At 53.2% G+C, this 25,581-nt stretch overlaps 2 protein-coding genes and 1 long non-coding RNA gene across 8 annotated transcripts in view; 1 reads left to right on the forward strand and 2 right to left on the reverse strand.

Moving 5' to 3' along the window:
• The window catches only part of NSG1 (neuronal vesicle trafficking associated 1), a 28,963-nt gene extending 4,968 nt beyond the window's left edge, over positions 1-23,995 (forward strand). Inside the window, exons 4-6 of one of the 2 annotated variants that reach the window (XM_077878535.1) lie at positions 15,623-15,733; positions 22,518-22,755; positions 23,289-23,995. In XM_077878535.1, the coding sequence (XP_077734661.1) occupies positions 15,623-15,733; positions 22,518-22,721 (315 nt within the window). In that variant the 3' untranslated portion in view covers positions 22,722-22,755; positions 23,289-23,995. Of the gene's footprint in view, positions 1-15,622; positions 15,734-22,517 lie in introns of both variants that reach the window. The other variant, XM_077878532.1, reaches the window with a different exon arrangement.
• Positions 1,823-12,109, reverse strand: LOC144301474 (uncharacterized). Its single transcript, XR_013368296.1, has 3 exons — positions 11,020-12,109; positions 10,205-10,281; positions 1,823-4,578 (listed from the first exon to the last, which is right to left on the reverse strand). It is a non-coding gene; the product is annotated as an uncharacterized LOC144301474 (long non-coding RNA).
• A 207-nt stretch (positions 23,996-24,202) lies between the features above and the next one.
• The window catches only part of STX18 (syntaxin 18), a 120,070-nt gene continuing 118,691 nt past the window's right edge, over positions 24,203-25,581 (reverse strand). For 3 of the 5 annotated variants that reach the window (XM_077878490.1, XM_077878511.1, XM_077878517.1), the window contains exon 11: positions 24,203-25,232. In XM_077878490.1, the coding sequence (XP_077734616.1) occupies positions 25,137-25,232 (96 nt within the window). In that variant the 3' untranslated portion in view covers positions 24,203-25,136. The remainder of the gene's footprint in view (positions 25,233-25,581) is intronic. The other 2 variants (XM_077878501.1, XR_013368271.1) reach the window with 2 other exon arrangements.

The raw sequence follows: 25,581 nt of genomic DNA on the forward strand, positions 1-25,581 counted from the left end.
GGGCTGGAGAAACGCTGTGTAGAGCCTGCCTGGCCAGCAGACCTGTCCGAGTCACAATCTTTCGTGTTTGTGGGGTGTTCACCTGTGTCACTTATCTGCCCTGAGAGCTGGGTCCTACTAGCAGAACCGACTTTCCAGCGGCAGCGTTGAGGTGCAGAGCCCCGCGTCTGTGGTTCCTGCTGGGGGTGTATAGGAATGGTGTGCGGGCTGAGATGCTCTTCGGGTGGCTCCTGGCTCGGTGGTTCATATGTGTCACGGAGTTCATGGCCGGGGCTGGGTTGGATTGACCCAAGGTCAACACCTTTTCTTCTGCTCTGACCAGCCAGCTTAGCGTGTCCTCATCTGCAGCTCGTCGAACGACCTGCACCATCCAGGCTTTGGTGATCACCTCTTGGCTGAGGCAGAGGCAGAGGTGACCTCAATTTCAAGGTCATCAAATCTGTCATTCTGATGGCTGATACCATCTGGATATCTGAGCGTGTCTGGGTTTCTCATTCCTGATTTGACCTTCGCCCTTCTCAGCCCTGGCAGCAAGGCACTTGAACAGCTATCCTTCATTTGTTGAGGCTGTGGTGTACCAGCCCCGCCCCCCCCCCCCCCCCCCCCAGTATGAGTTCTTCTCTCTGAGGACCTGATATTCTAGGCTCCAGGGATACCTTATTTTTGTGGCAGGTATTCCTCATGGGCCCTTTAGAAAAGGCATCCTTACAGACCACAGAGAGAGGCAACCCTCTCCACAGTCTGTCCCCAACCAACAGCCTCCCCCAGCTCCGGTGTCCTTCGTTTGTGTGTCTCCCACACACTCACCTGATACAGGTCCCCAGGGCCCCTGTTCCAGGCATGGGTGACGCATATTGGCCACCAGGGTGCTCGGCAGCCACAGCTGAGCACCTGTGTGGTTACCTGGCTCCAGGTGCCCAGAAGATCTGAGCCTGTCCCTGTGGACCAGGCTCTGGTGGCAGCATCCTGCCGTATCTCTGCTCCCACCTCCCAGGGGAGGGCCAAGAAGGTGATGCATACAGTAGGCGCTCAGTAGGGCGTTGCGTTGCAGTGCGCCCATTCTCCAGGCTTACACAGAAACCGTCCAGGCATGTTCACAAGCTTAGCATCTGTGGCCTCCTTAGGGTTCACCACCACGCCGAAGGGGGCGGCGCTCCCGCTTTTACAGATGAGACTTTGGAGTCTCAGGTAGTCCCTAGGGCTGGTCCTTCAGCCTAGTCCGTGCCTCCTCCGAGGCCAGTGCCTTTTCACCACACAGCCTGCCATACACCTTCCAGCTCCTTCGGTGTGGTGCCAGCTCTGCCGTGAAGCCTCCGGGGATTACCCTCACCCTCCTGGGGTTCCCGCTGTCCTTTGTTAGGAGCAGTAACAGGATGTAAACAGGGAGTGCTCCCTTGAGCCAGACTCAGGGTCAGGCCTGTCAGTCTTCTCATCTCACTTGATCTTGGTAAAAACCTCAGGAAGTGTGCCCCATTGTCTCCGTTTCACAATGGAGGGGAAACCGAGGCAGAGAGCATGACCCTGGGCAGCCTGCACTTGGCTAGGACACTCGAGGCGATGTGGCTGCCCCTGGAGCACATGTTTACATGGGGAGCTCTCCGCTCCGGGCAGCCCATTGTGCTGTTGCCCTCTTGTGCTGCTTTTTCCATTAAAAAATATTTTATTTATTTTAGAGAGGAGAGTGAGTGCAGAGGGAGAGAGAGAATCCCAAGCAGACTCTGCAGTGAATGCAGAGCCCAGCATGGGGCTCGATCTTACCACCCTGAGATCATGACCTGAGCCAAAATCAAGAGTCGGCCGCTCAACCGACTGAGCCACCCAGGTGCCCCTTGTGCTTCTAAGAATCCTTTGCCTTTCTTGATTTGAAAACTCTCCTGGTGACCACTTCCTGGGATCCTGCATCTGCTCCTCGAGCCACACAGAACACAAGTCACCCTCCTTCCCAGCAGTCTTGGGATAGGTGGCAGGCCACACACTTGAGTCTTTTGCAGTGTGAGCCTCATATTCTGGTGTCTTCCTTCCATGTCATGGAGTCCAGGCTCCCCTCTGAGGGGCTGTTCTTGGCTGTGGTTCTCTTCAGGTGTGACCAGGTGTCCTGGTGAGGTCCAGCAGGGTGGCATAGGTCACCGGGTGACTAGCCATGCTGCTGGCCCAGAGTGCGCAGGGACCTGGTGAGATTTCCAGGGTTTGCCTGTGGGACCCTCACTTATTGAGTAAGGCAGCTCCCTATGGAGCCCTCGCCCTAGGCCATATGTGGATGTAAGCCCTTTCCGGGTGTTAACTCACCACTTCCCACCCGGTTGGGCAGACGACCCCCAAGGTCACAGTCAGTAGCAGAGTGTGACCTGAACCGGGTGGCCAGGCCAACCTGACCAGGAGGCCTGCAGGCATTATGCAGCTGAACACCCTGTGTTCTGTGGGCACATCAGGTTTTGGCTCCAACACCCTTCGGAACAGGGAAGATTTACCTGGTTCCCCATGCACCTGCCGTGGGGCCTGGGAGTGAGAGGTGGCCTCCAGGGCACTGTTGCTCTAAGTGTGCTCTGGGACCACCTGCGTTGGAATCACCTGAAGTTTGATTTTTAACGGAGGGACCTTGGGAATGTGCACTGTGATGAGCCCTCCAGGTCATACACTAAGTATGTGGCCCTTTGTGGATGGAGACACATTCTAGCCCAGGGGCAGGGCAGGCTCACGAGAGCTGGCACCTTTTGGAAATGCTAAGGGCGTTCACCCTTCTGGAATGTTCTCCCAGCCTTTTATTGCCCAATTATGTGTCTGGCATCTTTGAAAGGAGCACACAATAGGGCACGCTTCTCCTGTAAGGCGGCAGCTGGCCGAGGGTTGGGGAGCGTGTGGGGAAAGGTGGTGTCTGAGATGAACCTGTGACAAGAGGTGGGGAGAAAGGATCTGCCTCCACCTGGCGCCACGCTCGGGGCTCCGTCACAGCTTTGGTCTGGTCAGAACCTCTTCCTCACCCTGCCAGTGACCGGGCCGCTTCTGCGTGGCGCCCAGCCCTGCCGTTCCTCTGTCCTTTTCATTTCCACGTGTGAATTGCAAGGATAAAATCACGTCTTTTCGGCTGTTGAAGCAACAAGTAAATAACGTGTCCCTCTTTGTCTCTAATTTGTGCACTTCAGGAGCAAGAAGCCGGCTGCTCTGCGCCTCCTCTTTATATACCTTTGGATGGCATCCTTGAGACGAGATGTCTTTTTGGATGTTACTTTATGGTTATCACTCGGGGATGAATCTCTTGGCTCCGAGGTTGCTAGGCTGGTTGCTAGGTAACCAGTGATGGGGAGAGGGTTCTGTAAGACTCCGCTGCACTGGGATTGCTGGATGAATCACCCGGCAGCGGCCAAAAGCCTAGGCTTCTGAAGAGGTTAGTGTCAACGAGGAAGAGTGCTCGTTTAATTAATTGGAAGTGTATTTATGCTGAGAATAAACACAGGCTGAGATGTTTCTCAAATTAAGGAAACCTAAACATTTTCCCAGTTGCATGTTCCCACTCACCGGTGCAGAGCCGTGAGTCGGGGTGTGGCTGGGGCTGCTGCTGAACGCTCTCCCCCTATCTCAGATGCTGGAGGGGCCATAGTTAGGCAGATTCAGAGAAGGTTCCAGCCCGGCTCTCCCGAGCCCTTTGTGCTTTATGGCTGCCCTGATGGAGAGCTGGAGAGCTGCTGAAGTTTCTGAGATTCACACACCTCCTCTTTGTGAGTTAAGGGTTTGGGTGAGCAAACTGCACCCCCTCCACCGGGTAGCAGGTTGCCCTCAGGGCCCTGAGAGGGTCTGGGGTGGGCCTGGCACGTGAACAAGTCTTTCGTGGCCCCCCGCAGAACAGGGAGGATGTCCCTGAAGGAGAGACCAAGTTTGTCTGAATGGCCCCCAGCGTCGGCAGTCGCTGCTGCAGCGGGGGTGTCCCTCTGCATCCTGTCACAAGTGATTCCGTGGGTGGCTTGTATCTTTTTCTCACATCCTTAATGACCTTGAGCTTCCTCTGCGCCCGTCTGTTTTCCACACTCTCCAGTAATCCCCCGGTGTGTTTCAAGATGCGTCCCTTAAATATTTATGAACGGCAACACCACTTCCTTGGCATCGGCAGCGGGGGCGGTCTTCATGCGGTGGCGGTGGCGCTGGGGATCTGAGAATTGCGGGCGGAATGCAGACCCCCCTGCCGCCGTCAGCGGGGCACCCTGCAGGCTTCAGCCCCACGGTTGGCTGGCCCAGCTGTGGAGTGGGGGCTTCATCCAGAATCCAATAATAAGAGGGTTGAGTCATCTTGGAGATGGGTGTCTGTGCATTCACTTTGTGGGTTACCTAAAATATTTAGTGTTGCACACACTGGAAGATGTCAGAATTCATACTGTTTTTCCAAGATTTTTTTTTTTTTTTTTACTGCATTACTCAGCAGAAAACACATTTCCTTTCCCCTCCCCCTGACAGGGGGAAGGCCGAGGGAGTTGGAGGAGGAATAACCTAGCTGCCATCGACCCAGGGCCTGCTCAGGCTCTGAGCTTCGTGAGCATTATTCCTTTTCGGCTAGTAACAATCTTGAAGGCTGGTTTTGCTGGCTTCACTCTGTAGGTGGAGAATTAAGGTCAGAGAGGTTAAGGTCAGCCAGCTAACCGGGGGTGGAAGTACAGTTCAGACCCACATCCACTTGACACCCCAGAGCCCACACCAGCAGCTCTTCTACACCAGCAGCTGCGCAGGACCCATGGGATGGCCCTTCCCTGCTTCAGACATCCTGGATCCACCCCAGCTGGGCAGTGACCCCACCCCAACCCCCACAGAGGCCCCCAGCAGGAGGAGAAGCCCCAGGGCCAGGAAGAGTGGATGGCCCCAACCAGACTCAAATGCCACTGGAGCTCCTCATCTATAAAATGGGGTGTGTGTGTGTAGAGAACTAGTGTGTGGACCAGGGCCTTGTAAGTTGAGTGACTTTGTCATTTATGGCCCAGACTGGGACACTCTGGAGAGGGACAGTGGACACTGTGCATTGGGGATGCAGGGCAGTAACCATCAGCCAGGACTGTCCTAATAAGCACCGAGGAGATACAGCCCCCTCCTTGTAACCTCCTTCTGTAGCTCACCCCGAGGCCCCTGTCCTACTTGGTATCCATCCATTCCTGGCTGTTCTTTCCAGAAAACGTCCCTCTTGCCTCTGGGGCAGGACTGCTGGCGCTTGGACTCTCCCCATCTCGCCAGGGCCCCTGCCAAAGCCTGTGCCTGCCGTGCCTCACCTGTCCGCTCTCCCTTCACCCATTTGTCCTTAGTGTGCTCAAATATGCATTATATAAATTTCCTTATTTTAAAGCATTTAACTCAGTGCCATTTAGTAGTTTTGCGGTGTTGTCCACCCATCACCGCTTTCTGGAGCAGTTCATTGCCCCAGGAGGAGACCCCTCACCCATTAGCAGTCGCTCCCTGTTTCCTCTTCCCATCGACCCCAGGCAACCACTGATGTACTTTGTCTCTGGATGTCCCAGGTGACTGCTGCTTTCACTGAGCGTGTTTCCAAGGGTCATCTGTGCTGTAGCACGAGTCAGTGCTCGTTCCTTTCTCTGGCGGGGTCGTACGCAGTTGAATGGCTAGACCCTCTTTTGTTTATCCCTTCATCCATCCATGGACACTTGGGCTGTTTCTGCCTCTTGACTAGTGTGAATAGCACCACCATGAACATTCATGTGCAACTTTTTGTTGGAACCCGTTTTCAGTTCTTCTGGGTAGGTACCCCGGAGTGGAATTGCTGGTTCATGTGGTCATTTTATGTCAGAAATAGCGAGGAGCTGCTGTTTCCCGCAGCAGCTGTACCTTCACCCATGCCCACCAGCAATGTCTGAGGCTTCCAGCATCTGCACACACCACCACCACTTGTCACTCTCTGTCTCTTTAATGATGGCCATCCTAGTGGGTGCAAAGCGGTGTCTCATTGTGTTTTTTTTTTTTTTTTCCATTTTTTTTTTCACTGTGTTTTTGACGTGCATTTCCCTAATGGCTATTGACGTTGAGCATCTGTCCCTATGCCCTGTTGCCCGTTTGTGTATCTTTGGAGAGAGATGTATCCAAGTCCTTTCCCATTTTTAATTGGGTTGTTTTTGTGTTGTTTGGTTGTATTCTGGATACTTCATCCTTGTCTATCATTTGTAGATATTTGCTGCCATTCTATAGGGTGCCTTTTCAGTTGTCTGCTCATGTTCTTTGCACACAATTTTTAAAATTTGAGGGAGAATTTATTTTTTCTTTTGCTGCTTGTATGTTTGGTGTCCTATCTAAGACACCATTGCCAAGTCTGAGGTCATGAAGATTCACCTCTTTGTTTTGTCCTAAGAATTTAATGGCTTTTGCTTTTATATTTAGGTCTTTATTCCATTTTGAGTTAATTTTCATCTACGGTGTGAGGGAAGTGTCAAGCTTCTTTTGCGCGTAGATAGCCAGTTGTCTCAACACCATTTGTTGAAGAGACTTCTTGGCCCATTGAATAGTCTTGGCGACTTGATTAAAAAACCAGTTGATCGTGAACATCAGGTTTTATTTCTGGACTCTGTTCTATTCCATTTATATGGTGATTCATATGCCAGTACCATACTGTTTTAATTATCGTAGCTTTGTAATAAGTGTTGAAATTGGGAAAGATGAGTCCTTTGACTTATTCTTTGTTGTCAAGATTGCTTTGGCTATTCGGGATCCCTTGCAATTTCCACTTCTGCAAAAAAGGCTTTTGGGATTCTGATGGGGATTGCACTGAATCTGCAGATCAGTCTGGAAGTATTCTTGTCTTCACAGTATCAGGTCTTGCAGTCTGTGAACACAGGATGCCTTTCCACTTATTTGGGTCTTCTCTAATTTCCTTTAGCAATCTTTTCTGGTTTGCTGTGTTCAAGTCCCTTCCCTTTTTTACCGGAGGCAGTAAAATATAGCAGTATCAGCACTACCTATGACTGTCACCAGTGCGGATCACACTGGTGTTTTTCTATCATGCTGCAGCTGGTGCCAGGATCTTGGGAAATGTGTATTCTCCTCCTTCCTTTGAAATCACAACATTTCTAAGATCCCGTTGTTTGATGTGTTAATAAAGAAATATTACATATATATATGAAGACAGAGAAGCAATATATATATAATACCACGAGTGTGATATATACATATCACAAATTTATGTTTTTGCAATATTTTGATGACAGTATTTCAGAATAATTGGTTTCCTGGGCAATCCTATGTATACATAGTGTCCTGTGCACATCAGGTACAATTCTGATAGGGCTTTATAGGCTTTTCTGGCTTCTAGAGAGTCAGTGGCACCGACATGGTGGAAACCCTGCTCTGGTCTCTCCCCTGACCCCTGCTGTTCTGGACCCACACTGTCCCTTAAAGGTCACTGCCCACAGCAGTGGGGTCTGGGCCCCAAGGGCCGTCGTGAAGCCCATGCTGGAGGACAGGGCAGTGTGTACAACTCCTGCACAGCAACTGTAGTTTCTTCCCACTGTCTCCTGCTTCAAAGCTTTTATTGACAGCTGCACAAAAGTGATACAAATTTTTGGATTATGTAGAATCTGCTTTCTCTCCTCTCTCTCTCACACATACACACAGATCGATGGCAAACATGTGTCCTTCAGCCAACTGGCAACACCTCCCTGTGTGGCAAGAAATGGGAATTTGTCACCAAGGGGCAGCTGCCTCCTGGAATCCTACAGTGCCCAGGAACTGTCTGGGTTCCTATTTCTTGATGTGGCAGACAGGGACCTGTGGCACCTGGCTTGTGTCACCTCCTGCAGGATGTGTGATGTCCCTTTATCCCTTCATCCATCCATGGACACTTGGGCTGTTTCTGCCTCTTGACTAGTGTGAATAGCACCACCATGAACATTCATGTGCAACTTTTTGTTGGAACCCGTTGAATGCACCACATTCCTTGATGCCTAGGGGCTTTGGCGCAGCCTTCTTCCTCTGAGAACACCCCTTCCTCCCTTACTGCTCTGATGAGCTCCTCCTTCTCTAAGACCCAGACATCCCCCCCTCCAAGTCTTTCCAGCACAGGAGGGGGTCTTCAACTCCCCACCAACCACCGCGGAGGAGTTGTGAGGAGTTAACACCTTGCAGCACAGACCAGGGCTGATGCTGTGGGGCCAAGGACACGCCAAGGTGGCCACTGTTTTGTCTTGAGAATGTCCATGGGCCATTGGGGATTCCATCGATGGAAGAAGGCAGGGCCCTGGGCTCTGGGACATTTTTTGCTTTTTGCCCTTATAGGCCCCTTCCTCCTTAAAAAAAAAAAAAAAAAAAAAAAAAAAAAATTAAAAAGTGAAAGAAAAAAAGACGTTATTTCAGGATTGCCTTGGCCTAAAGAAGAATATAATCCAGACTGGATTCATTATTATATAATTATTTCTGGCTTTCCAACAAAATTAAAAACCATTTTTGTGGGTTGCTGAAAGCATGATAGGCCCCAGCTCTGGGCCTCGTGTGCCCAGTAGGGACAGTGGCTCTGAAAGATTGGCCCTGCTTCTAAGGAGGTGCCCTTCTCCAACCCAGGGGGCTCCCTGGCCTCGGGGCTCACAGCCCCCCTGAGAGCACAGATGGGGGCAGGCATCCGCTGTCAACCCAGGCGCTCCAGGCCCCCAGGAGCCCATGGGGGAGCAGCAGGCCCGGGTCCCGCCTCCTTCCTGTGTCTGATCCTTTGCTTAATAAAACCCAGACAGACTGGCACCTCTGCAAACTGAATTTATGTTCCATTTGAGGAGGAGACGCTATGAGTTGGCTTCAGGTACCCGAGGGCTGCTCTGTAAGTGCTCACTGAGAAGATGGAGATGGGCTGCCTGCCAACTGGATCCATTCACTTCCTCACTCCCGCAGTGGGCCCTGGGGAGGTGGGCTCAAGAGGAGGCCAGTTAGCTCCCCAGGGCATCTGTAACTAAGTATCCCTGCCTGAGTGGCTCAGAACAACACACATTTATTCTGTGTCAGTTCTGGGGGTTCAGAAGCCCTGAATCAGTGTCACTGGGCTACACTGAGGTGTTGGCAGGTGCTCCTCTGAGGGCTCCAGGGAAGGATCAGTTTCCTGGCCTCCTTGAGCTTCTCATGGTCTCCACATTCCTTGGCTCGTGGCCCCTTCCTCTATCTGTAGCCCAGCATCCTCCAGTCTCTGCTCCATCTCCTCTGTCTTCCTCTTTTTTTTTTTTTTTTTTTTTTTTAAGATTTTATTTTATAGAGTAGGGGGAGAAGCAGAGGGAGAGGGACAAGCAGACTCCACCCTGAGTGCAGAGCCCAATGTAGGGCTTGAGCCCACGACCTTGAGATGATGACCTGAGCCGAAGTCAGGAGTCAGACACTTAACTGGGCCTGAGCACCCCAGGCACCCCCTCGGCCTCCCTCTTGTAAGGCCCCCTGGGAGATCACTTGGGCCCACTTGGATAATCTAGGAGGCCTTCCCATCTCTAGACTTTGATTTTATTCCATCTGCAGAGTCACTTTTTGCACATTAGGCAAAGGACTTGGATGTCAGGACCTGGATGTCTTTAGGAGACACTACTCAGCTAACCCAGCCTCAGGTTGGTCACCTACGTGGCTGAGCCTCAGTGTCCCCAAGTGTAAAATACAGTCAGTAGTATTGCCTTCGGATGCTGTCGTGAGTACACAATTGTATTTAAACTGCCAGTCACAGCAGAGAGCGTGGTGGAAGTCTCTGGAGCTACTCATAATAGGGTATTTTGGCATAAGGTTGCCAAGGTTGGGGTGGGAGCTCAGTAGCTCCCAGCCTCCAGGAGTTCCATGCAGAAAGGGATCCTCCTTTTACCCCATGGTCCTCAGCTTAGGTTGTGTAAGGAAGTGTCTGGAAAGTTTTAAATAATAGCAAGGCCTGGATGTTGCTCCCAGTCTTCTGCTGCCAGTGCTGCAGGTGGGGCCCCCTTGTTGGGATCCCAGGAGCTCCTGGGTTTCTAACACACAGCCTCTTGGTGGTGGAGCCCCTTAATTGTGCCGAGGCTGGGTCACCACACATGACTGCTGCTTCTCTTCTTGCGCGTGCCCTGGGGCTCCTAGCGCCACTGCGTGTCTTGTTGGCTCAGCTTGAAGGTGTGGTCTTCTCAGTGCCAGGGCCTCTGTCATATGTAAAGGTGACAGATGTGGTGCCCTCCGAGGACCCGCCATGCCCCAGGGTAGCAACATTGTGTGGGAATGGGCTTCACATTGTGTAGCAAAGGCTTACCCTGCACCCCTGGGTGCAGCATGCATCTCCTGGGCTCCTCACTGTACACCTGGGTGCTGGGCTGGTGTGCCCATTTCCTGGTAGAGAGAGAACCAGAGGTCAGGGTGTGGATGCCCTTCCCAGGGTCACTGTTGTATGTGGGCCAAGCAGGCCTGGAACCTAGGGCTCTTGACATTCACTTGGGCAGTGAGTGGCTGATTTGTCTTCTAGTCAGCATACTCTGGGATTGGTTGAGAGATGGGGCCATGGGTGGTTGGGGCTGTCCAGGATGCTTCTAGTCAGGGTCTATTAACATAGAGAAAGTCTGAAGGATGCTCCCAGTAAAGAGGTATGTTTGGCTAGGTAATTTCACACTTTTTTCTGGAATATTCCTAGTTGTCTCATGGGAGATGGGAAGGCTGTGAAACTCTCCAAGATGGGACACGCTTTTATTTCACTTCAATTGAACTGGGAAATAATAAATGCTGGGTTATGTGGTAATTGCATGTACTCTTGGCATTGGGAGAGGCTGGGATGTTCCAGAGCCTTCCTGGAGGCAGTGGGCCTGGCCAGGGCTCTGAACGGCAGGGCAGAAAGGTGGTGCAGTCTGGCCTTCTGGGAAAGGACAAGGATGACAGTAGATGGAGAACACCTGTAGGGGAGGCAAGCCAGCCCTGAGCCCTCCTGAAAGAGCTCTGGCATTTGGGGCTGTGGGAGCTCACTCAGGGCTGCTGTAACACTGTCAGGGCCTTAACCAGCAGAAAGTGATGTTCTCACAGTTCCAAAGGTCAACAGGCTGTGCTCCCTTTAAAGCCTGGAGGGAAGTCCTTCCTCACCTCTTCCTGGTTTCTGGTGGCAGCTGGTGACTCTGGCATTCCTTGGCTTGCAGATGCATCCCTCAACCCTCCATCTTCACAAGGTTCTCCATGTGTGGGCCTCTTGTGTCCAAATTTCTCCTTTGTATGAGGACACAGTCAGATTAGGACCCACCCTAATTACCTCAATTTAAACACATCTGCAAAGACCCTATTTCCAAATATGGTCACATTCAAAGGTATAGGGCTTCCATATTTTGGGGAGGGGGAGAAACAGTATAACCCATAACGGGCCTAGTGCATGAGGCTGACATCTCTTCAAACCTTCTAACCCTAGTCATTCTCCTGATGAACATGTAAGAGCATGAGGCTTTATGTTCCTCTCTAGAGAGGAGATATGCAGGTGATCTGCTTAGGTACACAGTTGGCAGATGGCAGAGATGGGGTCCAATTCTGAGCCAGCTGGGGATCTTTCTGGAAAGGCCCACAGCTATCTCCTCAGGCCATGATAACCACAGGGGTGCACTATGCCACACGGTGAATAGGAGACCCACATTTCTCTTCCCACCACAGGGCATTTCCCAGGTCTGAGCAGACTCTGGGGCTCAGGAGAGGCTTAGGGTTTGCAGAGGTGTGTGTGGGGGGGAAGAGTGGGGCCAGCCTGCAGGGGAAGGGCTTTGCCACACCAGACACCCCCTCCTAACTGTCCGTGGATTTCTTTCTTTGCCTCCCTCCCCTGACTATTCCAGGAACTGTCATGTTCTCTTTTCTTGGTTCTGTGAGCTCCTCTGTCATCAGGCCCGGGAATCCTGGATGAAAGGCCCAGGCCAGGTTCCAGGAGGAGAGCCCCAGAGGAAGTGGTTCCCACAACCCTGCCGAGAGACTGGGCTTATTTTTAAACCTAAACAGATGGGATGCGGTGAACCAAACAGGCGTGGTTTCCGTATTCAAGGGAGAGTTTTAAGAATGCCCTAGGATATGAGATGGGGGTGTGTGTGTGTGTGTATTGAGAATTGTTTGACATCTACCATTATGGTAATTTCAGCTTTGTAACACTAAGACTCAATATAAAAATTGGATTGTTTGGGTTTTTGCTATTGAGTTGTAGGACTTCTTCATGTATTTTGGATTTTAAGCCCTTTTCAGATCCACAGTGGTTGTAAATACTTTCCCCCACTCAGGAGGTCAGCTTTTCCATTCGTTGATGGTTTCCTTTGTGGTCTCCTTTTTAGTTTGATGTCCCACATGTCAATTTTTGCTTGTGTTCCTTTGCTTTTGGTGTCAGATTAAAGAAATCATTGCCAAGACCGATGTCAAGGGGCTTAACTACCTGTTTTCTTCTAGGAGTTTTATGATTTCAGGTCCTTTGTTTAAGTCTTTCTTTAATTGCATTTGAGTTAGTTTTTGTACATTGTGTGAGAAAGTGGTCCAGTTTCACTCTTGGGCGTGTGGCTGTCCACTTTTCCCAGTACCAGTTATTGAAGAGACTGTCCTTTCCCCATTCTTGGCTCCTTTGTCATAAATTAATTGACCAAAAATGTGTGGGTTTATTTCTGGGTTCTCATTTTATGTCAGTAATGTACTGTTTTGATTGCTATAGCTTTGTAACACAGTTTGAAATCAGGGAGCACTAGGCCTCCAGATTTGTTGTTCTTTCTCAGGATTGCTCTGGCTGTTTGGGGTCTTTTTATGGTTCCATACAAATTTGAAGGCTGTTCTAGTTCTGGGAAAAATGCCATTGGAATTCTGATAGGGTTTGCACTGAATCTGTAGATTGCTTTGGGCAGAATGGATATGTGAACGGTGTTCTTCTAATCTATGAACACAGAATATCTTTCCATTATTTGTGTCTTCTTCAAGTTCCCTCATCAATGTCTTTTTTTTTTTTTAAAGATTTATTTATTTATGAGAGACAGAGCGAGAGAGAGAGAGAGACACGCAGGCAGAGACACAGACAGAGGGAGAAGCAGGCTCCATGCAGGGAGCCTGACGTGGGACTTGATCCCGGGTCTCCAGGATCACAACGGGCTGCAGGCAGCGCTAAACCGCTGCGCCACCGGGGCCGCCCCTCTCATCAATGCCTTAACAGTTTTCAGCATGCAGGTCTTCCAACTTCCCTGGTTAAATCTATTTATAGAATTTCTTTTAGATGCAATTATAGATGGGATTGTTTTCTCTTTTTGATAGTTTGCTATTCTTGTATAGAAACCCTGCACATTTTTGCCTATTGATTTTTGTGTCCTACAACGACCAAATTTGAATTGTTCTGAGAGTCATTTGGCGCAGTCTTTAGGGTTTTCTATACGTAATACCATGCCATCATGCAAATAGGGACAGTTTTACTTCTTCCTTTCCAATGTGGATGCCTTTTATTTTTTGTAATGCTCTGGCTCAGACTTCCAGTCCGATGGTGAACAGAAGTGGCTAGTGGGCATCCTTGTCTTGTTCCCAAACTTAGAAAGCTTTCAGCTTTTCACCATTATGCTGTTAAGCTGTGGGTTTGTCCTAAATGGCCTTTATTATGTTGACACATTTCCTCTGTACCCATTTTGTTTTTATCATAAATGGATGTTGAATTTTGTCAAATGCTTTTTCAGCATCTCTTGAAGTTGATCACCTGTTTTTATCCTTCTTTTTATTCATGTAACATATCATTGATGTGCCAGTGTTGAACCAACCTTGCATCCTGGAATGAATCTCATTTTATTATGGTGTATGATCCTTTTAATGTATGACTGAATTCAGTTTGCTAATATTTTCTTGAGATACTCTAATAGGGCTTCTTAACCTGTTGTGTGCCATGGGCCTCTTTTTGGAATAACCTTTTCAAATGTCTAAAATAAAATACAAAGGGTTGTGGGGCACCTTGCTGGCTGAGTCAGTTAAGCATCCTACTCTTGGTCTCATCATTGGGAGATCAAGCCCCATGTTGGGCTTCATGCTGGGCATTGAGCCTACTTAAAAAAAATACAAAGGGTTATGAAGGAAACCAGTTAAGTTAAAGATAGCTCTTCCCAAAGACCACTCTGGGAAAGACAGCCCTGCTGCTCTGGACTGTTCAGAGAGCCCCTGAAGTTGCCCTTGCTGCCCCAGGGCCTGCTAGCGGTAGCTGGGTCCTAGGCAGGGCAGATTTGGGTAAGCAGTAGCCCGGGTGAGTGTGGGGAGGTGGCTTGGGTAGGACAGGGCAGTAGGTGTGAGGGAGGCTGCGTGGCCTGGGCTGGGAGCCCAGCTCTGCATTTGCCAGCTATGTGACCTGAGTGAGGGTAGGAGTGACAGTGTAAGTTACAGCAACAAGAGCAAATACTTCCTTCCTCAGTGTGTACTTGCGCCCAGGTGCTGTCCTCAGGAGGATCCCATTGAGTCTTTGGCCCTTCTACTCACCCTGGGAGCTGGGTCCTTCTGTTGCCACTGGCAGGCAGGAGCCTGACCCAGAGGAGCTGAGCAACTTGCCCAGAGCCTGCCTGCCCATCCCCAGTATCGGCACCAGCAAGGCTGCCACTCTTGTTGAAAGCCTGAGGGTTCCAGCTGCTGCCTCTGCTGCCATATGGCCCTGGGGCTGCGGCCCCCTCTCCTTCCTCATAGATTTGACCTCTGCAGTCTCCCTGGGCCGTCTGGGGTTGTGTTCTTGCCGTGTACCATAGCTGCCACCAGAATCCAGTGGTGCCTTTCCTCTGGGCACTTGGGGGCCCCAAAGCATCTGTGACTTCATCTGTGTCCCTGTGTCAGGCGTGGGCTCCATATGCAGTATAGGCTGTCCAGGCAGACTGGAGTCTCTCTGGCCCTTAGAGAGCGTGACAGCCCTGACAGTCCAGGTTGTGTCACAAGGTCACAGAATATAGGGACGGGGAGGAAGAGCCTCATGGGATGTGATTCAGAGACTTCTTGCCTGCCTGGGGCCTCAAGGGGCATCCCTGGGCAAGGGGAACAGGGGATATGTCACCTGGCTGCAGTGAGCATTAGCTGGGGAGTGATGGGGAGGCAGGTGGCAGGGTGGGCGTGAGAGATAGGGGAGAGTCTGGGTGTTCGTGGGCCCCAGGGTGCACGGGTCACCTGGAGTGTGTCAAGTGCCAGCATGGTGTCAGGAAAGGAGGGTGCTCCAGGTGGGGCCAGCCCCAGCATGGCAGGCTGTGTGCTTCACTTCTAAGGCCCCACAGTGCCCTGGGCCAGTGCTCCCAGCTGCCACGATGCAGGCCTGGCCTCTGGGGAGGGGACACAACTGAGCATGCAGGAGACGTGAGGGCAGAGGTGATGGGGACCCAGGAGACATCTGGGCTGATGCATCACCTCTGTGATCCCACACCCGTGACTCCATCAGGTTTCCAAGTGTCCATGATGCCCAATTGTGTCTGTAGCCCCAGGTCCTCACGCAGGGCCCGGAACACCAAAAGTAGGCCATTTACCATAAAGGTAGCAAGTGCCTGTGGTGAGAAAGAAAAGCGATACAAAAAGTTGTCCAGGGACAAGTGATCTGCTCTGCCGTCCCTGGCAGCCGCCTGGGGGCTCTTGTGCGGGTCTCTCTCCAGAGACAGCCTCTGTGTGCACCAGTGCACGTCCGTGTGTCCGTCTGGCTGCCCCCACACGGGGTCTCAGCAGCCACCCTGATGGGCCCCGCCTCTGCCCACAGGTCTCCGTGCTGGTGCTCTTTGCCCTGGCCTTCCTCACCTGTGTCGTCTTCCTGGTCGTCTACAAGGTGTACAAGTATGACCGTGCCTGCCCGGATGGGTTCGTCCTCAAGGTAAGTAAAGCTCCGCCTCCCTGAGGTCGCCAGATGCCCCCACGGAGGGACAGGCACTAGAGCAGCAGGGACTCTGTGCAAGGGTGCAGGGAAGGGAGGCAAGGAATTGAACTGACCTCAACCCAGGGGGGTGGGGGTGTGGAGCACCAAGGAGGAGGCTTGTGGGGGGTTGGGGGGAACTGACCGCAGGGCTGGGCACACACCCCACACTCCTGCCTGCGTGTCCCTTGGCCCTCGGCCCCCGCTCTGCCCGGCACCCACTTGGCTGGGCTCTCCATGCACGTGGAAATGCTTGCTTTGCTGTGATGCTTCGCCTTCCGGAAAGCCTGCAAGTGGCACATAAGCATACACAGGGAACAAGAGGACTGAGTGACAACAAAGGGCGAGAAGAAGGGAGAAGAGGTGAAGCAGGAGCTAGTAAAACGGATTTGTACCCATTTCCCACACACTCAGCACCTGGGCCCCACATCGGGTTCTGAGCTCTCCAGAGCCAGTGTGAAGAGGGAAAGGGATCGTTTCCAGGATCTGGTGTTGCCGAAGTGAACGCAGGAGAAGCCCACGCCGAGAACACGCAAGGACGGGCGCGGCTTGTCAGCTGTCACCGGGTGGCTTTGCTTTGGTTTTTGCTGATGGGCGGGATGCAGAGCCCTGGCTTGAGTGGGCAGGCAGAGCCAGAAGCCACGTTTCCTGGCACACTGCACTGTACGTAACGCTTCTGAGCCTCCAGCCCTCCTCTGCTCGGCAAGCACACTGCCTGCCGAGTGCCAGTCGCAGCCGCTGCTCCTCCAGGTGCTGGAACCCAGCCAGGACCCAGTCAGGTGAAGATCCCCACCTTTGGGAAGCTCCCTGCTGGTCTCCAAAGAAACGTGAAGTCGGTCGTATACTGCATTTGTTTACAAGCAGTGGAAAACAGAAGAGGAAAGCAGGGTTGGGGACTGCAGCTGCTAACAGGGTGGTCAAGTTTGAGCAAAGCTCATAGGAGGCCAGTGAGGACCTATGTGTGGGGGCGGGGGGGCGGGGGGGGAAACCTGGGGAACCCCCCTTACCCCTTCCACAAATCCGTTCAATCCCCCCTGGACAGGCTTGCAGAGGATATGCTCTGTTTGCGAGCTCAGGAGTCACCACAGTTTAAAGGCCAGCCCCAAGGGTTTGGGGGCTTTGAGGCCAGGGCGAGGCTGGGAAGGGAAGGGTTGGCCTTGACGGAGCAAGCCCAATAGCAGACACTGGAGACTGGCAGGTTCAAACCAGGCCGGCTGGGGGAGTGGCAGTGCACACAGGTGATAGCAGGACAGTGCCTGTATGGTCAGCCTGGAGGACTGGGAGCTGTGGGAGGTGAGCCAGCTACGGCCGGACGGTGCCACACTTCATGTGCCAGGCAAAGGGACATGATGGGACGGCCACTCAGTGGCCCGGGGAGGCTGGAAGTTTGGTGACATGGCCCAGGAGGCTGCTGCAGGGGGCCTGGGGAGAGACCAGGGTCCAGCCTGGTCAGGGTGCTGGGGATGGAGACTGGGTGGGGGACACAAGAGGGGAGGACCTGGTCCAGAGCCTGGTGACACAGAGGGGCTGACGTCATAGAGAGGAAGCAAAGCAGACGCGGCAGCGGTGCCCTGATGGGAACCGGGTGTGCAGAGGACAGCTTCCTGGGGACTGGACAGACTGCTCACAAACAACTGGGGCCAGCAGCTCCTGGTCATCGGGGGGCAGGGTTTGCGTCTGGGCTCTCTGGGCCAGGACAAGCTGGCTGCATGGAGGGGAGAGGGGTAGGCCAAAACCACCTGGCCTGGCCTGCAAGACCTATTGTGCTAGAAAGCCAGGTCCCGGCAAGTGGAGTCCGAGAGAGGAAGCTCTGGTTCTCGGAGTCCTTCAGGGAAGGGGGCAGGTATCTGCGTGTGCAGAAGGCTCTGTGGGTGAGCCTGCTGCCCAGGCAGCCTGGGGAATGGAGTCCAGTGATTGTTCTGTAGGTGTGTCTCCTGGGACTTTGGCATTTTCCACTGGCCTTTCCGTGAAATCGGGGGCAGGTGTCCTTCCCGGAAAACATAGATGAACGACTAGGGAGCTGCCAGCCTGTACCTAAGTGCGCTCGGCTAAAGCTGGGGGGGAGGGGTGTGTGTGCCAGAGTCCCCCCCCCGCCCCACGTTTGTGCACGTGCAGGTCACACCAGACCCTGACAGTTTACGGTTTGCACACGCTCCCAGAAACCTCACAGGCATATACCATTAGCCCCCCACTGTACCAGTGGGAGGGACGCAGTACAGACTCGATGGTCATTGTGTCCAAGGTCACACCCTGTGGCTCATTCATATATATTTAGCACGTGTTTATGAAGTGCCTCCTGTGTGTGCCCAGCCGGACAGGAGTCCAGGCCCTACCTCTGCCTGTATTCTAGTGGAGGAGACAAGGGGCAAGCAGACACCAGGGTGATGTGTGCTGGGGGTCACCTTTCGGGTCACTTGGGGTGCAAACTGAATGAGGAGTCCGTTTAGCCAGTGGGTGGTCTGGGCCAGGCTTGGACTGAGGACACAGGCTGGGCTGGGTTCTGCTGACCCCAAAGCCAGAAGGGGCCCCGTGGGCAGGGAGGATGGGCACAGGTACCACAGAGGTCCTGGCATGAGGCTGAGGACAGGCACCCGTGCCCACGCTCTGGGTGAGAGGAGGCGTCTGACAAGGGGATTTAGGAAGGCAGATCCGGGCTGGGGAGGATGCTAGGTTTCCGTCTTTTCCCTGAAACCATGGATTTATTATAGGAGTATTAGGGGTTTTAAAAGTGTTGGAAACTGCTGAAACCCCACATGTTGACATCTGGGTATCCCTGGTAGACCATTAGCAGACACACGTACTCATGGTGGAACTCCTGCACGAGGAACACTTACGCTGGCCGAGTGCCAGCTCGGAATGGCTGTTCGGAACATGCTTTCGAGCATGACCTCACTGGTCCAACTATCATTTTGTCCTGCTCTGAGGGATAAGGCTCCTCACACTCATCCACAGAGGGACAGAGGGGCACATGGCTGTGACTTCTGGCCTGATTGGGGCCGGGTCAGAGCTTCCAGGGAGGCCCTGGCCCCATGCTCCCTCTGGAACTGGGGTTCTCGCCTACCACCAGCCCCCAGGGCACCTCCCCGGCACGTTCTTCCTGCCGCGGTGTGGGCAGCGGCAGGACTGTGCGTCCTCCCTGGCCTGGCCCCCATTCTGTTATGTCTGGAGGCCCGGCTCTGGCCTGGGGTGGAGTCTCGCAGCTGCCCAGCCTGTGCCGGCCGCCTCAGGACGTCTAGCAGGACCCTGTGCTGGCAGGTGGCAGGAGGAGAGGAAAGAGCAAAGGGCAGGTGGCAGTGCCGGCTGGGGAGGGGGTGGTTGCCTGCCTTGCACGTGAGGAGGCGTGGCTGGGGTCAAGCTGCTGCTGAGACACAGGTGTCCCCTTGGTGGTGGCCCTGCGGCTTTCCATCTTTCCTTCCTTTTCCGTGTGAGCATGGACACGTGGCTTCTCACTGAGCGGCCCATCACTGACTTCAGTCCTCACGGCCACACAGGAGGTGGGACTCCCCAGCCCCATGTCGTAGGTGGGGGAGCCGAGGTTGAGAGGAAGGAACTGCGGTGGCCGTGGCCATGGTGTGGGCTGGCCTCCAAGGCCAAGCTCCTTCTACAGCACGGCTGCTGCTGCCTCACCCACTGACGTGCTGGGCGGGCAGTCCTTTGTCCTTTCCTGGCGCTCTGTGCTCCGGGGGGTCGGCAGGGGGTTCTGATCCTGGTATCTCGGGCATCAGGGAGCGAGGAGGAGGGGGACCATTCTCTACAGGTGGACAGTACTGGGCTGACGGGGAAGCCCACGTTGAACACCTTGCCTTTCTGTTGCCACTCGGCCAGTGGCAGTGAGCCCCTCAGAGCCACCCATGGCACTCACCCGGGTCATGGGTTCTGGTCTGGGGAACAGAGGCATGTGGACGTGCTGTAAACCCCCCAAGAACACAGGGTTTTCTACACATCCCTTTACCCCAGACTGTCTTGTCCTTCACCTCCTCGCTGTCCTCCAGACCCGTCAGTGAGGGAATGGTAGTTTGGGGGCCAGGTGCCAGGCCAGGTGTGACACCACTCCATCTGTCAACAGCCATGCCAAGTAGGCACTGACCTCGCTCTGCTGAGGCCAGGCCTGCCACTTCCTGGTGTTTGAGTCACGGAGCTGGGGATTCCTGGGTGAGGGCCATGGGGTGGGACAAGGCCAGCAGGGTTGGTTTCAGAGGGCCCATGGCTTGGGCAATGGCATGTTGTCTTTGGTGCTTCTGAACATGGTGGGCAGCCCCCCTGTGGGAGAGCCAGTCCCCAGCCACGCCTCCTCACTTCACGATGACCCTCCCATGGCCCATATCCCAGGAGAACCATCTGGGGGGAGAGGGACCTCGACTGATCATGAGAGGCCTCCAAGTCTGAGCACATGGGGACTTTTCTGTAACTGGGGAGTCATCCCTTCTGTGTCTCCACAATCACGTGCTCAGCCCTGTCGGCGTCCCTGCTTCTGACAATGACGGCGGCCAGGCTACGTGGGCCCGTGTGCTGGGGAGTTCCCTGGGGTTGGAGGACAGGCTGTTGTCTGAGAGGATGTCACGTAGGCCGTGGTGCTCACCTGGCTCGGGTCACGGCAGCCATCCCGGGCAGACCTCTCAGCCTCCCTGAGCGCTGCCAGGGGAGCCCCAGCCCGGCCTGCGAGGGTGCCGGAAGCTGGGCTGGTAACGCAGGCCCGGCGCGGAACCCGGCGAGTGCTGGGGCCTCGACGCCGGCTGTAGATGTGAGACTGCCGCGGCTCTGGAAAAAGTGGTTCTGCCCCTGCGCCAGGGCTGACTGCTGCTGCCCCTCACAGTGCCTGTGTCGGAGCGGAGTGGGTCGTCTGTTGGCGGCTTCGCACGGGGACACTGTGTGGGGTTCTGGGCACTCTGGGAGGCCAGGCTGGGGAGTTACTTCCCCTCTGTGGGCCTCCTTCGCCCCATCTGTCACAGCGGACTAAATGGAATTTACCTCACAGCGAGAGAGGGTGCGTGGAAAGCACTTGTCAAGCTGTCAGGTGCAAAGACAAGGTCAGGAGGAGGAGAACATCGGCGTGGGAGGCAAAACCCCAGTCCCATTTTCTTTGCTGCCAAGGAAGTGGCAGGTGGGCCTCTAATCTACAGGAAGACCTCAAGGAGCAGCTTTCAGACATTAAGGACAACCTGGGCCCAGGCTGGGGCGAGACTCCTGGAGGAGGTTCCCCCGCTGTGTGCTGGGCTGGCCCTGCGGTCCCCTGGCACCGTCTGGGTGCAGCAGCTGTGGCCAGCCATCCTAGCGATGGCCTGAGGTGCCCAGAGATGTGGTCATCAAGGTCCCGTCACATTCTCCACACACAGCTTGCCCGGGGGAGGTGGAGGGACACCTTGGCTAAGCTTAGCACTTCTTGCTAAGCCACGGGAGTCAGTCAGAGTGCTGTAGGTGGTGCTTGGGCTTCGGACCCTGGCTGTGCACTTGCCAGCAGGGTGGCCGTGGCCAAGATAGACGGCACTCGGTGTGCCAAGCCTCAGAATCATCTGGGATGTTTAAAAATACAGATGGCTCCAGAACAGATGTGCTGAGTCAGACCCTTCGGGGTGGGTGGAGAATCTGGGTTGTGAAACTCTTCCTGGTGGCTGTGCAGGTGGCCGAGGCCAGGGACCTGTCTTAGCCGCAGTCTCCCTTCACTGTCTGGTAAGGAGGCTGTGGCATTTGTGTTTTGCTTTGGTTGTTTAGACACACAGGTAACGTGGCTTCCACAAGATGGAAGGCTCCTGCTGGAAGGCAGTGGGGCTCTGGGAGGCCATCCTGAAGCCCCAGTTCTGTCCCATGCTGCCCTGCCAGCCCCCAGAGTATTATCCTTCTCTGGGCGAAGCCAGCGGAGAAAGGGCCACTGGAGAGCAAGTGGACAGATACCCACTCCTGTCCCACTGGCCAGAGTTAGTCCTGTGGCCTCACCTGGCTGCCAGGAGAGCTGTGGGATGTGTAGTTGCTAGCTGGGCGCCAAGTGCCTGCTTCACTCTGGGAGAACAGGTGGTGGGAGACGACCCACAGCCCCACACACCGCTCTCACGGGCTTGCTGAGCTCATCTATGGTGTGGGCTGGCCACAGCAGCAGCGATGGGGCAGTGGCTCAGGCTGGTTCTGGGACTGGTAAGGAAAGGCAGCTTGTGGTATGGGATCTTAACTTTTTGGGGTTCTAGACCTTTTACCAGATCCTGACCTCTCAGGGTTCCATGCCTGTAGAGACAGAGCCTCTTCCTTCATGGACAGCTGTGGGGCCAGTCTCCTCTGCCTCCCTCCCCCTCCCCAGATGAGGCCTACGAAAAACCTAGCTCCCAGAAGGCCTTGCTGACTTCCCTTCCTTCCCTATTTGAGTATATTTTCGGGAGATGTAAAATAAATGACAAGTTTAAGATCAGAGGGCCCATGGCTTGGGTAATGGCATGTTGTCTTTGGTACTCCTGGTACAGGCCTGGCACGGGTGGCTTCTGAACTTCTCTAGTGAAGCAGGCAGGCTCACTGTCCTGGTACATGCCCCTGGAACCCAAGCACTGTGGTATCATGGCCTACCTTAGAGAGGTAGAGAGGCCTACCCTGTCACGATGTACATCTGTCAGGTGGTCACTGAGCTGTGCCAATGGCAGGACCCGTGCCTGCTTTTGCTTATCATTGTATTTCTCCCCTCAGCCCAGAGAAGGTGCTCCGTAAACATCCGTGGGGTGTCCCTCCAGCCTTGATGCATGTGTCTCAGTGGCCTCTTCTCTTTCAGAACACCCAGTGCATTCCAGAAGGCTTGGAGAGCTACTACGCAGAGCAAGACTCCAGTGCCCGGGAGAAATTTTACACAGTCATCAACCACTACAACCTGGCCAAGCAGAGTATCACTCGTTCTGTCTCACCCTGGATGTCCGTTCTGTCAGAAGAGAAGCTGTCCGAGCAGGAGACTGAAGCCGCCGAGAAGTCAGCTCAGTGAGGTGGGCAGGTTCCTCACAATGAGTCACTTGAAGGTAAAAAGGGACTTGGAGGGACGTTTCATTAAATATAATTACCAATAATTTAGAGGTTACTCATTTATGGTGCAACTGCTTCTGTTTGCTGATGCTGCTTTGCAAATAAAACTTGCTGCCGGCCACTCATGGGCATAAAACCAAGTGCATATCAGCGTTGCTTAAACAGCTCTGACACCACTTTTCATGTTAAGGAGTCTTAATTTAGCTACTTTACGGGGACTTATTGGATGCTATCAAAAAATAAATTTACACTGGATATGCAAGGGGTTTGGATTCAGATAAATAATGCATTTTGTGGAATTGATTTTTTTACGCCCCCTCCCCTTGCTGTTTGAGATCCTACTCCACAGCTGTATTTAGAGTGACCCCCACTTTGCTAAGAGCAAGCTGTACTTAAGATTTCTTCCAACCTTCAGTCAGGCGGCAACAGAGCCACCAAGCCGCATGGTGGTGAGGTGCGCAGAGAAGGAAGGAAATAGGCCTTCTGAGAGCAAACAGACCCTCTTTCCTTCCCTGTGCTCATTCCTAAGTGCGCAGGTGTCCTGTGGCCAGACACACTCGGGTGGCTGTGTCCCCCACCCCAACCACCGGAGTTGGCATCTTGGTGCAGAGCGGACCATGTTTTGCTCCAGTGCATGCAGACCGTGTCCCAGCATGTGAGGTGAGGGGCTGAAGGAAGAGCGGCCCCCAGGCCGCAGGACTCTGTCCCCCTGTAGGTAGTCCGTCTGCTCTGTGATGTGTTAAATAGGAACGAAACCCCTTTGGCCTTTTTGTTCTCTTCTGTTATGAATAATATTCACATCAACAGCCCTGTTAGCAAGTTAGTTTTTAAAAAACTTATTTGTGTTGGAAAAGTGAAAATGTAATTGCTGGGAAGCCAAGATCAATTTTTATTTTGTGAACTAGAACTCCTTTGATGTATGAAGCAGGCAGGAAAGGCTGGGAGGGGCTCATGTGGCAACTTGCAAATCCAATGATGACATTTCAATTCACCGAATCTTTGTAAGAAAATTATGTCTCAACCTGAATCTTGACATTAAAGTATATGTTTACAAAATTGCCAGTTAGATAAGCTAAGTGTGTAAGACGATTAAATAGAAAAAAAAAAAAAGACATTCGCAGACATTTTCTTCCATGTTATTTGAATGTGTTGTTTCTGGTGGACATGTCAAAAGTTTCACTGTTTTTTAGTAGATCAAAAATAAATGACAACTAGTGCAAGATCTGTTGCAAACAAGCATGGTGGTCATGGCCGACTCCATTACTGCTTCCTGAAATGTGCTTCCCAAACCATATTTTATCATCAAGGGTGTTCTGACCATGACCGTGGCCCTCGGAGCCAGGGATGAGTGGGACAAGGCCGCATGCATCTAGAGAGAGCAAGAACCACATACACACCTTTCCTGCACAGACACACCAGTAAACACACTAAGGCAACATACCCTTGTACTTTCTAGTAGACATTTTATTGACTGTAAATTCACATGTAACTTTTGACATTTTCACTCTGTGCCAATAAAAAACACAGGACCCCTCCCTGTGGCCGCGTGACAGACTGTACTGCACACAGTTCTGCAGGGAGCAATGCAGAGCTGTCCGCACCCACACCAGGGGGTGGGGTAGGGGTGGGGGTGGGCATGAACACCAGCTTGTTTCCTGCACAGACGTGGTTCCAGAAGACTTGTGCTTCCCACTGCCAACAGGTGGTCAGTCCTGTTCATGTTTCCTAGAGGGTCAGGTGCACAGGCCAGGTTCCTGCTCCAGCCAAAAGCTCCCAGGGGCGCAGTGGCCCCTTGCTGAGTGCCCAGAGTCTATCCCTGCACTTCTTCTGCAGCCAGCAGGCCGGCGTCCACTGAACTACACTCGGACCCGCCGATAGGACATGAAGCAGCTATAGTTGCATTTATTAGGTCAACAGGGCACAGGTGCGTTTTCTATAACATAGTGATTCTGTCACATGGCCCAGGCAGATGAGAAGTCACAGGAAACAAAGAAATGATCATCTGTTGTGAGAAGTTATTAACCAGTGCTTCTCCCGAAGCCACCAGAAGGGCAGGGCTGGAGCCTCCCAGAGCCTGGCCTCTGGTCAGCCCTTCCACATTGGTCTCCAATTTAGGTGCAGCCAGTAACAATCCCCACCCCCCACCAACTCACCCACCTTGCATCAGGATTGCTACACAGGTCATTTTGTGTTCATTATTTTCTTTCTCAGCTACTACACGGGCTTAAAACCACAGGTCTGGGTGTCCCTTTTGTGAGAGTATACATCTGTCACAGCCCCCTCCCCCCGAATGGCTCTGTGATAAATCGGCTCACAGCCCTGCTCTGATGCCGGAGCCCACAACAGCGCGCCGCCTGCCGGGAACAGCCAGAGTGGACTAGCTGTCATACCAGTCCAGGAAGAGCAAGGAGAAGGAGCACATCACCAGGAAGAAGAGGACCCACACTCGGAAGCCAGCGTTGTTTTTAATGGCCTGGGGGAAGGGGAAGAAGGAGGGCAGTAGCACAGGGATTTGCATCACACAGGATTTTGGTTTCAAAAGCCCTCAAATGTTCCACCTGTCTGCGGGCACTCGCCCTGCACTGGGCTTTAACAGGGTATTGCTAGAGTCAGTGCTACCGGAATTAGACAAAACCATGGGTTTAGAATCCATCAGAAAACAAACAGGTATTTATTTCCCTTACTGGCTGGCCCTTAGTCATACTTCCTGCATATTTCTCCCAGGAAACACCCAGCAACTGCCCATGTGCATCCTGGGGTTAAAACCACACACGCCGACCTCGAGTACCATAGCTGGCCCAGCTGCTGGCTCCCCACAGTAC

This window comes from Canis aureus, chromosome 2 (assembly GCF_053574225.1).
Source record: "Canis aureus isolate CA01 chromosome 2, VMU_Caureus_v.1.0, whole genome shotgun sequence".
NCBI lineage: Eukaryota > Metazoa > Chordata > Mammalia > Carnivora > Canidae > Canis > Canis aureus.